The sequence below is a fragment of the Poecilia formosa genome, unplaced genomic scaffold, assembly GCF_000485575.1.
Source record: "Poecilia formosa unplaced genomic scaffold, Poecilia_formosa-5.1.2 Scaffold94, whole genome shotgun sequence".
NCBI classification, from domain to species: domain Eukaryota; kingdom Metazoa; phylum Chordata; class Actinopteri; order Cyprinodontiformes; family Poeciliidae; genus Poecilia; species Poecilia formosa.
The window spans coordinates 488,618-505,612 of NW_006800033.1; the positions used below are offsets into that span (position 1 = coordinate 488,618).

The 16,995-nt window shown below is 37.8% G+C and overlaps 1 protein-coding gene across 1 annotated transcript; it reads right to left on the bottom strand.

Annotated features, from left to right (window-relative positions):
- Positions 1-968: 968 nt before the first annotated feature.
- itgb3a (integrin beta 3a) lies at positions 969-16,186 on the bottom strand. The gene is made up of 15 exons (XM_007558058.2): positions 15,279-16,186; positions 12,824-12,909; positions 11,695-11,896; positions 11,351-11,603; positions 10,720-10,882; positions 10,468-10,629; positions 10,295-10,390; positions 10,123-10,212; positions 9,553-9,687; positions 9,027-9,456; positions 3,336-3,558; positions 2,854-2,978; positions 2,512-2,631; positions 2,098-2,264; positions 969-2,009 (listed from the first exon to the last, which is right to left on the bottom strand). Exons 1-15 carry the CDS (start codon positions 15,334-15,336, stop codon positions 1,944-1,946), a joined length of 2,376 nt encoding a protein of 791 aa, XP_007558120.1. The 5' UTR covers positions 15,337-16,186; the 3' UTR covers positions 969-1,943.
- Positions 16,187-16,995: the final 809 nt, after the last annotated feature.

Here is a 16,995-nt window from a genome sequence, read left to right on the forward strand (position 1 = left end):
GTTATCACTTTAAAAATATTGTCTGAGTAAATTGCTTCATGTCAAAAATTGTGCTTCTTTCTCATGAGATATGTTTTTTATTGTTAATATAGTTTGTATTTTTAATGTATTTCTATTGATGTATGTTATTTACCTTCCTGCAAAGCACTTTGCATTGCCTTGAGTCTGAATTGTGCAATACGAATAAACATCTTTGATTGCATTGTTACTTTCTTACACGCTAAGGAAAACTATAATGTGTGCATTAGCACTTTTTCTACACTAGGGGGAGACATATACTGAGAATATTTCCAACGCCAGTTCTTTAATAATATTAAAGAAGATCATTTTCTCTCTTCCGTGTAGATACCTACACGTCTCGGTTTGTGTTGGCAAGTCTGTTCCAGGAAAATTTATCTTGTTTTCCTCAGGAGATATTTTTTGCTATTAAAACCTGTTGTACAATTTTAGATTAATATCTGACATTATACTAAACATTAGTTATTAGTAGCATGAGCTATTTCGCAATGACTAAAAATGTGCATATTCTTCTTAAACTTCAATACTTTTAGGGTCTAGTTCAAAGAAATAACTTTCAACAATGTGTTTGAGAGAGTTTTATAGATATAAGTTTTGTTTACACAACAGAATAAAGTACGCAATAGGGTATTCATAAACAACAAATTATTAGAACCAATCCACAGTCAGCTTGATTATAAAACAGACTGGCCATTTTTGTTGTGGCTGTACTTCCTTACTGTCAAACTTGATGATGACAGCACTGAGAGTTTTTAATGGAGAGGAAGTTTAATCAGTCTGTATCCGATTTATCAAGACAGTCCAGGCATGTGAATGCTGTCATCTAAGCAGAGACTTAGGGAGCAGGAAGCATTAAAAAAATGACAAAAGTGATGCAGCATGTTGAGTGAATGTTGTTGAAAATAGGCACATTTTAGACAACAGGAACAAAGTGAATGAATAAAGAAGAATCCATTTTCAGAATTCCCCAAAAGCATTTATTGGTACTAAGTAAACAAACAGAATCTGACTATTTCTTTTCTAAGACGCTGTGGATGACAAATATGAGTCTTAAAGATCATCTAGTGTTTGATCTTTAAAAAATCTCTCTGACATTTTAGAAAGAACATCTTATGAGTCACAAAACGCTACAAGTTTCCTAAATGTAACAAAAAATCTTGTCAAACATCAGTGAAAAAGCATCAGTGAGAAAGCAGTTTCAATTGTGCAAAGGACAGACATGAAACCAAAACGCACCAGAGATTGTAGCATTACGTCCCACTTAAATTACCCAAAGGCTCTTTAAATATAAACTTTAAAAAATGTAAAACGCCCAAATACTAAATATAATATAAATTTAAAATGCGCTGAGCAACGCATTTGTGCAAACGCAAAACATAATAAAAAAAAAAAAGAAAAAAAAAAAGCTGTTCATGCATGAATGATGCACCACCACTGGTTTATATTTATAATACAATCCATACCCCAGGCATCAGTGTAAGCCAAATACATAAATGCAACAGAAACGAGGTTTAATAATTAAACATCGCAGTTTTACATTCAATTTGCCCAACAACAATTTTCACAACAGAAGTACAAAAAAACTCCTAACAACTACAGTAAAGATTAAAACACCTTCCTAAAAACAAACACACATGTTGGAAAATTTAAACAGCAGTTCACTTAAGTGCAACTTGAAAGCTTGAGTTTAACATAGTCCTTATAAAATATGCAGAAAACTTACCCTTCTAAAAACCAAAAAGCCTTAGAGCAAACAGCTTGTGACTCATATTAATAGTTTGTAATGTTTTACATTGTGAAGAATCATCACGTTGAACTGTTGACAGCAACACATCAGTAGCCGGTCTAATGACAGTGTAAAAGATCTTCCTCCCATTCCATCAACGTCGTCAACCCCTGAATTATTTCCTCGCCGGATCCGGACCTTAGTTTCCTCTGTACGCTATATTGGTAAAAGTGGAAGTGGCTCCTTTGTACAAAGGATTGTTACCCTGGAACACGAAAAAATAAATGAACTTGATTCAAAAGTGTGTTTGTCAGTTGGGAGGTTCTACACGGTCTGGCATCTTTGATGCTTACCGTATCCCATTTGGCTTTGGATCTCTCCTCCTCAAACTTGGCATACTCTTTGCGATCATGGATGGTAACCAGCAGCTTCCAGATGAGCAAACCAACAAGACCCAAGAGCAGAATGGCCCCGGCCACCGCCAAGAGCACCACTAGGATGTCAGGACCCTCGGGACACTCTGAGAAACAGATACTTTCAGAAACTTTCAGATTCCCATTTGTGTTCTCTCATTATTGTGGCGCTGCACCATCTAGCTGTGTGACCAACTCTGAGAGGTGTTCTTTATATAATAGCGCATTCCTAAATGCACACAATGTGCCTAGCCAGAGATACATCAGGATCTTCTGTCCTCACGTACCTAAATACTAATTTTGTTTCTCTGACAGCTTAAATTCCTAATAAACACTAAAAATATTTCACAGTACCTGGCTCTTTCACCACATACAGGATAGATTTGCCAGTTTTGTCTTCATAATACTGGAAGCGCACGATGCAGTCGTTCTCGTCTTTGTAGGAGCAGTTCACCGCAGTGTGTTGTTGGAATTCTACCGGGAGACAAAAAGAAAAAGAAAAGAACAGGACCATTTAAAAATAACAACGTGAGACAAAGTTTTTCATTAAAAACAGCGATTTGTGTAGGTCAGCAAGATAGTTCAACCGTAATCGGGTGAAATTCATGCAAAGTGAAGGAATGCGACAACACGACACGACCACAACAGACCAGGGTCGCGTGAAAAATGGGACCAGAGAGAGTTCTCGGCACTCACCCACATTCCCATCCATTTTCTGACTCAGCTGGTCCACAATTTGAATTTCATTTTTGCAGATTCTGTTGCAGCTGTTGTCACTGATGTATTGTCCTCTTTTGAAGTGCTGACACTCAACACACTGCCTGCAAGCAATAATAGGACACCTTCAGCTTTATGCAATACAGCCGGTTTAAACTCCAATGTTTTAGCTGCAGCATATGGTAGGAAATCCAGGCTATCACAGAGGTATTAAAATGGCAACCTATGTTGTGCAAGAGTTTATATTCATTTCCATGTTGGGTGTCGAGAAATAAGTAAAAGATAAAAATAAATATGCACAGGGCACCGTAAGCAAGTCGAAATCCAAAGAGAAACGATGCTGCGAATGAAAAACCAATCTGTGATATTCATGCAGCAACAACACAATGGCCACATATATAACTCATAGATTTAGAGATGTTACAGCAAAAACCAGTGTAGAGCTTAATAGATTTACTTACTTCTTTATCGTGCAGGCGTCAGGGCAGGTGGGGCACCTGTCACACGTGTCTCCGAAGGCGCCGGGTTGAGTGCACTGACAAACCCCGCACTCGCAGTTACCCCGGCCGCTGCACAGCAGCCCTGAGCTGGACACGCAGGTGTCTGTGCGGGTGGTGCAGTTACAGTTGTCTCCTTTCCAGCCAGCGTCGCACTGGCAGAACCCACAGTTGCACTTCCCGTGATCTGAGGGAAACAGAAACGGACGCGTCAGCTCAAGTCAGCTCGATGAGCTGAAATTACTTTAGCTAATTTGTCAAAATAACTATATGTTTTTGACGCCATTTTATTTCTGGTTCATCTGCGAGTTCATTCTGCTTTTGTGTGAACAGTGAAGACATCTTGCTTTTTCTTGGCAGCAGCAGGTACAGTTTGGCTCCAATCCGTTGTAAACCTTAAATAGACCATTAACGATAAGGAACCCAACAATCTGCCTGTGTTAAAACAACGTGGCAAAGTTGAGTGGATCAAAATTCCTTCACAGCAATGTAAAGACTCACTGCCAGCGAGCAAAAACATTTGATGTCAGTTGTTGTCCCCGGAGAGTGGCACAACCAGCTATTAGTTTTATGTTTTCACACAGCACCAGCACGAATTGGTTAACTTTGAATTCATTTTAAAATAAAACCTTAATTTCAAAACAGAATTTGGTTCAGGTTATCATGGCGCTCGATGATGTTAAAGTCTTAATGGTGGGAAAAAAGTAGAAGAAAATCTATCACAGGGAAAATACATTTTCACAGCTCTATACGTACATTTATATACATCTATATATATTTTCAGCAGGGGAAAATATATATATATATATATATATATATATATATATATATATATATCTGTTGCTACACAGATATATGACTCTTGTAACAGCTATAAAATAAAGTTAACTATTGCATACTTAATGTATGTGTGTGTGTGCGGTCCAGGATCTTGTAATTAAAAAAACATGTCTTTCTTTACTCTGATCCATACATACAATTTGACACAAATGCCAGTATCCACTTAAAATGGGAGAAAGAGGAAAACATGACATTAAATTACAGTAAATGTGTGTTCATCGTCGGGAAATGGCTGCTGCACAGAAACAGCCAAACGGATGGAAGTGATCCATATCTTTCCTCTGCAGTCAGTGAGTCAAAACGAAAGGAGGGGAAATTCTTCAAAACTCCCTATTACAAAATGGAAGCAATTTAGCATGTGTAATTGTAAACAGTCCTTTATAATTAAGCTTTTCATGTTTCCTCACAAGTTTTGCAGACTCTTATGTGTAGCACCGCCGGAACTATCACTTGTCGTGTTTTAGAAGGAACACTAAAAATAGCACGGTATGGTTATCTACTTCCTGACTCTGATCTGTTTGCATTTTCACCTATCAGTAGCAGCACGTTCCATGGGCTGTTCTACACTACGTTTAGCCCATTTTAAGTTTTAATCTCATGGGTGAGGCTCGACAAACAAACCTACGAAATACAAATTGCTTAATTGTAAAGTTAATCACCGACTCTCTTAAGTACCCTGTATTTAAGTGTGCAGGATTATGTATTACTACATTTCTTAATACACACTTGTGGCTCTGAAGAGGGCTGAGCCATCAAGAAATTAGGGTTTAGTCACTGCAGTGTTCTCAGACGTCTGAGAGTGTAGTTTTATTGTTTTTTTGTGTTAATGAGCTTCTTTCCTGTGTGTCTTTGAAAACATGTTGCATGAGCAAACGTGAAGACCAACGAACGATGTTTTAGTTGAATCTGTAATACTATAATCACCAATTAGTAACAAAGAGAACCTAACTGTCATTTCAGCTGTGAAAGACAACAAAGATACTGGTTGTAATTAATTAATTCTTCCATAAATCAAAGAAAAATCAGCATTTTAATGAGTTTCCCTTTATCTGTTTAAAAAGTTGCTGGCTAATTGTTTCCACTTGGAAAAAGACATGTTCATAAAATTCGTCGCGTGGGTTTTTTTTGTTGTTGTTGTTGTTACTCATTCTAAGCTCATTATTGGGCAGGTAGTCATATGAAATGCACCGTCAGAGCGCAGAAGCATAAGAAGGGCAAAGTGTTGTTGCAGCGCAGCAACTATTTGCTGACAGAATCTTGGAGTCAGCTTTTCTTGGTGAACAATGGCAGACACTGCATCAGGACGTTAGGCGGAGTCAGCTTTTCTTGGTGAACAATGGCAGACACTGCATCAGGACGTTAGGCAACCTCAGAAACAATGGCCATGATCTGGTGACTGAAGGTTGGTCAAACAGGATTTCTTTCTGGATAACGTGTGTGAGTCACAGTGCAGCTGGATCACAATGGAGGAAGTAACTGATCCTGGAATGTTACATGTAGTCCAAGGGTCTCTGATTCAACAGCTCAAAGAGAAACCATCCTCTGCTGTAAACGTAACAAAACAACAGCGCCTACACCCTATTTACTGCAGCTTCTTCTTCAGTGTTTTTTTTATGCTCATGGTTACCTGTGGTGACTGTGGTTAACAGTTTCTAAACAGAGCCACCACCTCATCTGGCGTGCTGTTTCCACATAACAATGAAGAGATTAAGAAGCAATACAGACAATACCAGAACTGTCACATGAAAAAGTCAATGCATGTTTTTGTGCAAAACAGAGCTACACTTAAAAGGAAGTTTAAAGACTGCGATTTTGAAGAAATTTAAGGAAGAGCTTTGTCACTGTAAAAAAAACAAAAAAAACAACAAAACAAAAAAAAAAAAAAAGAGCTTTGTCACTGTAAAAAAAACAAAAAAAACAACAAAACAAAAAAAAAAAAAAACGAAAGACAAGAACAGGAAAACAGACAGGGGCAATAAAACAGAGCTTCACTCTGCAGAAAGGGAGGAGAGGAGCTCCCTGCAGCGGAATGCAAACTTTCCTGCTCTCTCTTTCCTCATATTTACGCGCCCCGGAGCAATGCGTGCTTTCTCCTGTTCTGTCCCACTGCCCTCGGCGATGGAAAAAATACACTGCCTCAAAAAAATATCAATGATGTTTTCTTTTCGCCCTGAGCCAAGAATTGAAGCGGTAACGAGGGACATCAGCTCTATAAAGGAAGCATTATAATAACACTAAGACGAATGCATTGTTCCAAAGCACAGTGGATAGTTTTCCTCTAGTTGCAGCTTTGTGAGTGTAAATGAGCTGCACTAAAAGTCAGCAAAGACCACTCACTCGTGGAGGCTCTTTAAAAGATGACATCATATTTGAGGAAGCGTCTCAGCTCAAAACAGACAAGAGCTGCTACTTTAAAGAGCTCTTGTTACAACATTACCTATCAAACAACCACATATTAAATTAGAACTAACTGAAGGGAATTGATAATCTTAATTCAGTCAAATGTGCAGGCATTCATTTAGGTGTTCGGAGATTTAGACATAAAATCCAAGTGTTTTTTTATGGGGTGTCTAGATGGTGACCACTAAAAGTTATTACTATTAAATTTATTACTGTGGAATTATTGGAGCAGGGCTCCTATGGCTAAAAATATCCCTTTTAGCCACAATCACATGAATTTTGTTTGTATTTCATGAGTAATAGGAATTGCAACAAGCAGTTGAGACATTAGGAAGTCAGTCAAACTCATTTAATAATTTGGGCATTGCATATTTAATGAAATGATGGTGAGTATATAATTTTTTTATAAGTAGTGTTTCTGAATGAGATCTGGAAAATGAAAAGCCCCGGTTGGCTTAAAAAAAAAAGTAAACAAGTGGCTAGCATAGCATCATTAGCTTGTTTCTAATTAAAATTAGCTGATGTTATGTGAAATTGGTTTGGGGATTGTTTGGTTGCAGGCTCAACTAAATGCTATTTATTGATATTAAACTCCTTTTGTAAATCAAATAGTTACTCTGTCTTAAATATGCTTAACAATTTATGTTCTCAACACTAACAGCAAATCAGCAAAACAATCTAGCTGCTGTTGTGAGAAGTCAAAGAGGAATTTCCTGATTTGCTAATACTCAACCCATACATACCCAAACTATTGCAATAGATCAACTGAAGACAAATGCAACAGTTATGTCTTTAGCTGAGTTCCGGAGCAATGAGCTGTGCAGACTTGTCATGGGACGTTAAAGCTCTTTAGCAAGAACACAGTCATATCCTGGCACCAGCAACTGACTATCCAAAACAAAACACTTGAAGTCTCACATAAACACTTGAGATTTCTGACAAAGAGCTGTGCTGTTTATGGTCATATACTCAATTGCTGTAGGTATGTAATTATTTACAGGCATTTGTAAACAAGGAAAGACTTCATGTGCATTTGAAATGTGAACGCTTTGATTTTTCCAGCTAGGTAACAAGAAAAAAATGATGTAAACTCATCCAGTTATGTCTGCAGAGCAGAAAGAAGAAGTTAAAACCGAAGAAGGGGGCAAAGGAAAGGAAGGGAAGGGCAGAAAGATCTTTGCTGATTCACACAACTCCAAAATGACACACACAAAAAAACCTTAACACTCTGATAAACATCACCTAGATTATTGGTTAAGATACAACATATCACCATGCTATTTTGTACCATGTTCAAATATGAGTGTGGTTAGGGGAAGTGTGTTTAAAGGCTTTTGCAACAGGGTTACAGATTACAGAAGAGAAAAAATCTCAGCTCAGATAAGAGTACATAAATCAGTGAGGTTTTTTTTCCATAAAAGTTTTTCCATAATTTTACTGAGATAAAAGTAGAAATATTTAATCAGATCAAGCTAGAAGTCTGTAAATATTGTAATGCTTTAAAGAACTTAGGGTCAGTTGGAAAAAAAAAGCTTATTATTTTCAGTCATTTTTCACCTAAATTATCATGTTTAAATTCTAGGCTAAGGCAACTTCTGTTTGAGTTGTTTCTCCCAGTGACTGAGTGAGTTTTTTACAGGTGGCTCCATCCTCATTAAAAATATGAATGTTAATTTGAGTGGAACCTGCTGTGACTGTTATGTCTTTTGACTTTGTTATAGACTAAGCAAGACAAGAATGTGTCCATCCATTCATGGTGTATATCCATTCATGGTGTATACCCACTTGTCCTTACAGTATGGACAGATCACCAGTCCATACAGAAACACACAGAAAGACAACCATGCACAACCACACTTATCTCTAAACTCAACATAGACTAAAAAAAAAAAGTCATGTTTGTAGAGCAGATACTCCAGGGAACATGTAAACTCTACACACAAACAACTCATAATGAGATTCAGTTTATTGCTGCAAAGCATTTGCATGTTCTCCCTTTCTCAAGGTATTCCAGTTATTGGGGACTGTTAAATGTCCTTTGGTATGCGTTTGTGCATGCATGATGTTTTGCAGCCCATTGATGATCCAACAACAAATCCTATTTCCCTGGACCAGGCCCTGGTTGGAGTCTTTAGGACCAATCCTGGATGTGGCAATAGCCCAGGAAACCTTTAAACTTTATCGTGACCTGGCTAGGTCCCCAAAAAGACCATTCATGTATGGTTGATTTCTTTAACTTATTCCAGCGTACGGGTGAACCATGAGTCAACACCAATCAGCTAAGAGTAAATTAGACTCACTATTATCTGCCAAAAGACTGTCAGCTGTAAAGGCAACCTCGTAAATTGTTAAAAACTTCAAGGACAACTCCTCCATCTTACTAAAACACTTAAAGGAAAACTTGCACATACTCACCAGAGCAAAGAGCTCCTTTGAAGTGCAAACAGTTGAAATCGTCACATTCGCAGTACTTTCCCCAGATCTGACCAGACCCATCTGAGTGGCAGGAGCACTGTCCACATAAGCAGTCTCCTCTCCCATTGCATATCGAGCTGTTAGAATTTGGGAGGCAGTTGGCATCGTCGGCCGGATGATATTCCTCCTGCGAACACTCGCAGAGTGAACCCAGTCGGCCCTGGTGACACTGGCAAACTCCACACTCATAGGTCCCGTTGCCATTGCTGCACACTGGACTGTTGGGTACTGCCTTGGCCTCACAGTCACAGCCACAAGCAAAGTCTACTGTCACCTCCAGCGAATCCTTGAAGCCCAGAGGTTTGATGGTAAAAGTGCGGCTCTTCTCTTTGGGGCAGCTGCGGAGCTGAGCATCCACAGTGAAAGACACCTACGGAGAAAAATGTATTTAATAAAAGAAAAACAAATGCAGGTAAACTGATGCAACGTACTGTATACAGTCTAAAAAATTGTAAATAATACATACTGTGTCCCCGATCTTCAAACCAGAGCAGGAGCTGAGTCCACGAATCACCTCTCCATTGAGGCAAGAAGCACTAAACGAGAGATCCAACTCCTCTGGGACTCCCAAAAGCTCCAGCGCCACTTTAGAGCGAATTTTCTGCACACATAAGGATTTCCTGTTAGTTGATCATTATTGTGTATGTAAAGTGTATTTGTTTCTCAAATAAATTTCATTAGATTTAGGTACGGAGTACTGCTTTTAGACATCTTTCAGAGAGCTCCATACTGTCAGATTATCTAACTGATTCCTTGATTTCACAGGACAGACAGTAATCAGGCCTGGTTGTCGCCAATGAAACTCAGCTTTCCAGAAAATGCCGTTATATACAGTTAATGACAGGGTTATTAACGAGTGCAATTTGCTCGTCATGTGGGGCCACATTAGCATTTTGCGTTTTTTTTTTTCTAGATCTGAAACGCTGAAGTGTGACGAAAATGTCAAAGAGAAGAAAGGTGGGAATTTTGTTTGTTTTTACAGCAATGTGTTTATTACACTTGTAGCACAACCTCTGCCATGAAAATATACTTGTACCTCATAGGCATCTGTAATCAGCTGAATGACATTCCCAGAGTCAACAGATAGCGTTCCCACAGTTGTGCCAGGAATCAGCTGACTGTATTCCTAAAAATAATAACATATTGATTATAAATAGTTTTTTTTTTTTTTACATTTCTAGTAATATTAAAATATTTGTATTTTTTACCTGGTAAAGAGGTACGACATTACTGGTCACAGCAAAAATTAAATTGATGTTGTTTTCAGACAACTTATCTGTTATTAGGCCCAAGGAAGGATAGTCCTGAAAAACACAGGGATTACAATAGTTCATAATTTAATGTTCAACTTTTGTTTATCTCCTTAGTTATTCTTAAATACCAGCACAGTGGATTTGTTGAAATAATTGTCGTCGTCGAGGTGACACTCTCCGTCGTTGGGCTGAACGATGCCAGCTATGCGTCCGTCCAGGGCCAGGTGAGATTTGGCGTCGGTGGTCAACACCAGAAGATGTGAGGCATCTGGACGCCATCCGATCTTGTCCTAACGCAGAAAAATATCGGACACGAAGCCGAATTAATCACAGTTTTGAAGTCTGAACGACAGTCTCTGAAGAGTATATTTTTATCTTACCTTGCACACCATTGCTTGCATGATAGCCTCAAATCCCCCCTCTGGACCATCCCTATTTCTGGACACCTTCTGTTTCTGGACCTCCTCAGTGAAGCGAGACACCTTCTCTGTCAGCGACAACACGTTCTTGAAACTAAACTGAGCCTGGCATTGGTCGTTAATTCTGTTCATAGAGACACAGAACGGAAGTTAGAAAGTTCAAATTCAAGTTTTCAGACGTCTGAATTTGACGGAAGAGGATTAGGACCAATGAAAAAAGATTAAAAAGGACTCTGACTAATCTCAAACATTCTTTAATTAGGTTGTTATCATATGAAAATAACCACATAACTGTTTCTTCCTTGTTTTGTAAACCTGCACTTTATACACGTCGAGAACCTGTTCCAAATTTGCTTGGTAAGTTTGAGTTTTGAGACCAATTTTTCCTTTTGTTGCATAAGCAACTTAAAATCAACTCTGATTCTGAGTTTAAAGTTAGAATTCAGAGATTCAAGTCAGAATTTTATTTAATTTTATTTATTTATTTTTGGTGGCCCTAAGCCTCTTCCATTGCCCACACTTATAGAGAGAAAACTTAATGACTGTAATTCATCTCCTATGCAAACCGCAAACATTCAATGATACCACATACCCAATGCAAGGATTTTTAATTGCCTCCTTAGGGTAGGTAATCATGTAAGGGTAAGTGGTCTTGTCCACAAATGCACCAAATCCCATGTGCAGTTTACTGGTAGTTTTGCCCATTGTTTCAGCAAGCTTGTTGCCCAGGGTTTGCAATTTTAAAAGATCATCTTTCATTGAATATGAGAGATCCATCAAGTAGTAGAGGTCCACGGGGTAATCCTCCACCTGTTTCACAGCCACTGTGAACCGCTTGGTGTCACCTGGGTGAAAAAAGAAAGCAGGGTAAGTTTAGCTCCAGTGCATTTCTCAGCATGTTTTATCATTTCTGTGTAGCTTTTAAGACCAACACACCTATCCTTAATGCCAGGCGGAGTTTCTGAGGCCTGATTTGAGTTACAACAGCTGTAGACGAAGCCTTGTCACTGAGAGGATTGTTCTGTTGAATGTCCAAGGTGCTGGTGGGAAACTCTATAGCTGCAGCGCTGCACCCTTCTTTAACAAGGTTTTCTTTGAGGTCACAGCGAGATAAACTGGATCTTCCAATCCCAAACACCTGAAAAGCAGATGCGTCCAATATGTGGTGTTGAGAGTCAAAAATCAAACAAGATGAAATGAAGCTATGAAGAGTGACTTTTATTCTAACTCAACTGGAGGGGGTCTCTATTTATGTTTTTATTTTTTTTAAGTATTCTTTTTGGTTACTGTAACCTGAAAGTTGTTTCCAAAAGCCTCGTAAGCAGGGATTAATCTGTGATCCTGAACATTCTCTTTTTCTTGTATTTCTTACTGTTTGGCCCTGACTTTAACTCAAAGCTTATAAGGCATGCAGGATCCACATTAACGTGTATGCGTGTGTGTGTGTGTGCATTACTACACACACCTGAGTGCTGATATCATGGACCAAGAGCTGATCCTTTGTGTGAGCAGTGGCTGAGACAGATGGGAACTTATACAGAGGAGCTGGAGCAGATGGGAAGATTTGCATATTATGGATCTAACTTTTAATCCCACCTATTTAATAATTTCATTTATAGTTTTTTCCCATGTTCAGCTAATCAATCAGGCAACAAGTAATTAAACTATAATCTGGCCACACCTGTTACAGCCTCTGTCCATCATCCTGTCAACTCTCAAGTAATGCATTTCCACATCGTGCTGCTAACACTACCATGTTTCACTCTGTACATGGTGGATTAAGGTCACATGTTTTCTACCAATATAACGTTTTGCATATTTACAAGAAACTTCTTGCTTTATATCATTGGATCTTTCCTCTGTCCCCCACATCTATTTTGACAAGGGGACTCAACTAAACACAAAAGCTCTCCACACTTTTCAGATTTTTGGATTAAAAAGAAATACAGAAAAAAATAACACGTGCTTTTCCATCTGTGCTACGGCGATGCACGACTTAGTTTTTATCCATCATACAAAACAGCAGAGTATTAACTTTGTTGCAAGGTAAGGTGTAGATCTGTACCTCATCAGAGCACCATGCACAGCTAGGATGAACAACAAGACATTCTTGACAAGTGGTGACTCCACGAGATGTGCATATGTTGGAGCCTGTGAAAGTAAAACCAAAGAAACATTTAAGCAATGGAATTATTTTATATTTAAAGCACAAACATCAATAAAGCCATACAGATCTGAAAAGGTTTGTTTTCTCCTCTTATCCATCCAATTTATTAAATGCGTGAGAATATGGGGACAAAACACAAACTGCTCTTTGGATCTTGAAAATCAATTTTTTTTTTTTTTTTTTTTTGGAAATTTTAGGGACACCTAAAATTGGTTTGGTTTGTGCAAAATTTGGAAATCATATGAATACCTGAGACTCTATTAAATATTTGGTTACAGCCGTTCTACAGAGGGGTCAGGGGAACTGTGACAGAAGAGGTGAATTCATACCAAGTGCTAGAAGCGACTGCCCTTCAAGAATATTTAGAAACATTTTGATAAAAATGAATGAGAAAGCAAAAGCTTTCAATCAAATTTTTAAGAAGATCAGATTCATCTCACAGTGTCTGTATTTGAGCTATTTTTGTTTATGATGATAATATTTCAGTTTAGCATCTCAGTAAGCATATAGTCAAAAGTATTTGCTCTTCTGTCTTCACATAGACAAAGATGCCATTTTTAATCCTTACTAAAGTGGTTTAGTTTGAGTTTGGCCAACATTTAGAACCATAACCATTTCAAATCATCTGGGAATGATTTAGATATATATTCATGAGAAATCTTGACTATTTCTTCAGATGTGCATTTGTGAGATCAGACACTGATGTTGGAAAAGAAAGACTGGCTCACAATCTCTGCTCTAAAGCAGCTAAGGACTCTGTGCAGGCCAGTCATACCATCCCCAATTTTTTCCCCACAAAATTGAGTAAATGTACTTGTCCAAAAGCTGGTAGTTGCTAAACACAAATTTATCATAAGATGGTTAGACAGACAGGTATGATTTGTACTCCAGAAGACAAGTCTCTGTTGCTCTAATGTCTGATGGTGCATTGCTTAACCCCAATCCATCTCATGCTTTGAATTACACAACAGCCCATTCCACAAACCTCCCTTTTCCTTAAGTCGTCTAAAAGCCACATGAAGCTTGGGTGACTGTATTAAGTCTGCAGAACATTGACGATATCTGCTCATTGCACCTCAGTCTCCTCTGACCCAGCTAACAGTTACGTAAAATACCACTTCTCTCTTTCTGCAGATGTAGAAGCAGACTTCGAGGATGCTGTCTTATTTTTCTCTTCTCCATTTTTTTCTCTCAGCTGTTCTTATCTCCTTCTCTTCCTTGACACTTTTCGCCCCACCTCTCTTACTCACTCACTTGCTTTTTTCTGTTTCCCTGTCTTTATATATATATATATATATACTGCTAAAAAAAAATAAAGGGAACATTTCACTTTAATTTTGTGTGTGGCTCCAAATCCAGGCCTCCATTGGTTAATAAATTTGATTTCCATTGATGATTTTTGTGTGATTTTGTTGTCAGCACATTCAACTTTGTACAGAACAAAGTATTCAATGAGAATATTTCATTCTTTCAGATCTAGGATGTGTTATTTGAGTGTTCCCTTTATTGTTTTGAGCAGTATATATATATATATATATATATATATATATATATATATATATATATATATATATATGTGCACAGCTGGACAGGACAAGAAAAAAAACAGTTATAATACCACAACATTTAGTAGAGTAACTAGAGTTCTGACATGTTACAGGTGTGGCGTCCTGTCAGAGTCCTAGGCTGGAATGTGTAAACGCATAAATCATAGGAGTTGGAGTTTATTTATCTGTGATAATAAAGATCATCTGAAACATTTAAATTAATTATTTCGAGGAATGACCAGATACTTTTTTATTTTCCTTTGGCAATATGTGACATTAAATCAGCTTCCATGTTGAGTGGAGTCGCAATAAATAAATAAATACAGCTGTTCACAAAGTCATGGAGAGTTACAGAGTCTTAATAATTTAAAATCAATTCTGTCGATCCACAAAGTTTGATGTAACTTTGTTTCCCTGTTTTAACATCACCGAGTCGAAATCAAACCCATAAAGCTCTTTATTATATCCACTAAGTGGAGTGTTTTTGTGGTGCCACTGATTTTCGCAGATCACCTCGCCCTGAAGAGCATCCCGGCTGATTTTACTCCCTTATAAGGGAAAGGGAAGAGTTTAGGAGCATCGAACATTGTCGCCCTGTTTAAATCATCCAAAAGTTTCTTTCCCCGCTTTAATGCTCATTAAGAAGACAAAGTTTTATAACCATACCCGCCAGCAACCGGGTTCCATTAATTTAAACGCTTACAAATTATAGTCATTTGAAATTCGGACAATTGCCAAGTCGCCTCAACAGGTGAAAGCTATCAAAGAAATTACATGCAGTAAAAAAAAAGGGAAAAATATCTTACCGTAAACGTTTGACGCAAAGAGAAACAGATGGACTAAATAGGGTAATAAGTGACCCATGGCTGAGAGCGTCCAGATCCGCTGTTCCTGGTTCTCTTCTCGACTTTTGTTAGAGTTGCGTCTGAAGATCTTCCCCCCATCAGATTGGAGGGGAACCGCAGCCTTTATGACGTGCTCAGACGCATCTCGGCACACTTATGGTTATTTGGCAACTTGTTATGAAGTAATAATTCTGGACGTACATGGGTTTATTTATAGGCATTTCTTTGAAAACTTCGATCATCTCTTTTCTTTGTAAAATAAACTCAAAAGCTGCCGAGGTCAGGGGTGAACGTAGTTTTAAATTTTTGGCTGTAGGAGATTCAAAAGAAGTTTAAGACTTGTAACTATATGTTATTGTTATTTTGACAATTATACGCGATAAACGTCAGTATTTTTCTCATCATGATAATGTGGCGAATAGCAGCAGAAACGATGCAACATGTCTGGGACTGGGAGATAAACGTGAACCACTCTTCTCAGAAAATATAGATAAACTATTTCCAGGCCTCCTCCCTTATTACAAAAATTGTCCTTTAATACTATTACAGGTTGATATTATTGGAAAGTGATCACCCCCTGATTATAGCCACTATTTTGCTTTGAAATCGAACTTAGAATTGACCAAAACTCCTAAAATGGTCTTAACACAACTTGATGGTGTTGGTTTAGTTTGTGTAAAACTGACTTTCCTTCATCTTGCATGAGTTTCCGTATGTCTGCTGTGTGTCTGCTCTGCCCTCTACTGGACAGAAACGCCAACAGCATGTGACGATTGTTTAGGAAAAACGAGTTAAAAAGTTGAAAAACTACATTTTGTATTTACGTTAGTTATCTTGTCTGAAGTAAAAAAAAATTTTCTTTGATAATCTGAAACTGCTAAGCACCCAAATTTAAAAGAAAAACACGAAAGCCTAAATAACTCACGTTCCCTGGAAAATGTCCTGGAAGTTTCTGTGAAAGAAAACCAGACAGTGGAGGACGGTGTAAAACTTTGAAAATGTTCCTTTTTTACACTTATAAATATTTGTCATGATTGTTGTAGATGATCCAAATGCAGAGACAAAGACCGGAGGAGGTGAGTGAAAATGATACTGTAAGGAACAGAATGGACAATGAAATGGACAACAGGTGAATCTAACATTGTGTGACTGAAACTGAAGAGTTTCTACAGAAGGAAGTTGATTACTGGATGCAACACAGATGAGTAAATATGCAAATAGAAATCAAGCATAAAAGGCCAGAGAACAGAGGTACTGTGAAAAGTAACACAAATGATCAAGAATACAGAAATTAATGAAACACAAGATGGAATAAAAATAAGCAACATAATCAAACTGAACTTAAAATTCAATAGATTATGACAACATTAGATATGTGTTATCAGCTACTGAACCCTTGATAATTAGCTATGTGGTTATTTTCCCATTTCTCTAATACTTCTATAATAACGTGAAGAAGTAATCTAAAAGAGAAAATAAAGTTCATTTGCATGGCACATGTTTTAGATTTTTACTGGATACAAAAGAAGCAAAAACAATACATGCATACATATATACATATATATATTCCCTCAACTTCGTTATTCTGGTCTGTCATTTAGGATTTCGATGAAATAGACATAAGTTCATGGTTGTAATGTTTAAAAAACGTGAAAAAGTCAAATGTTTTTTATATTAT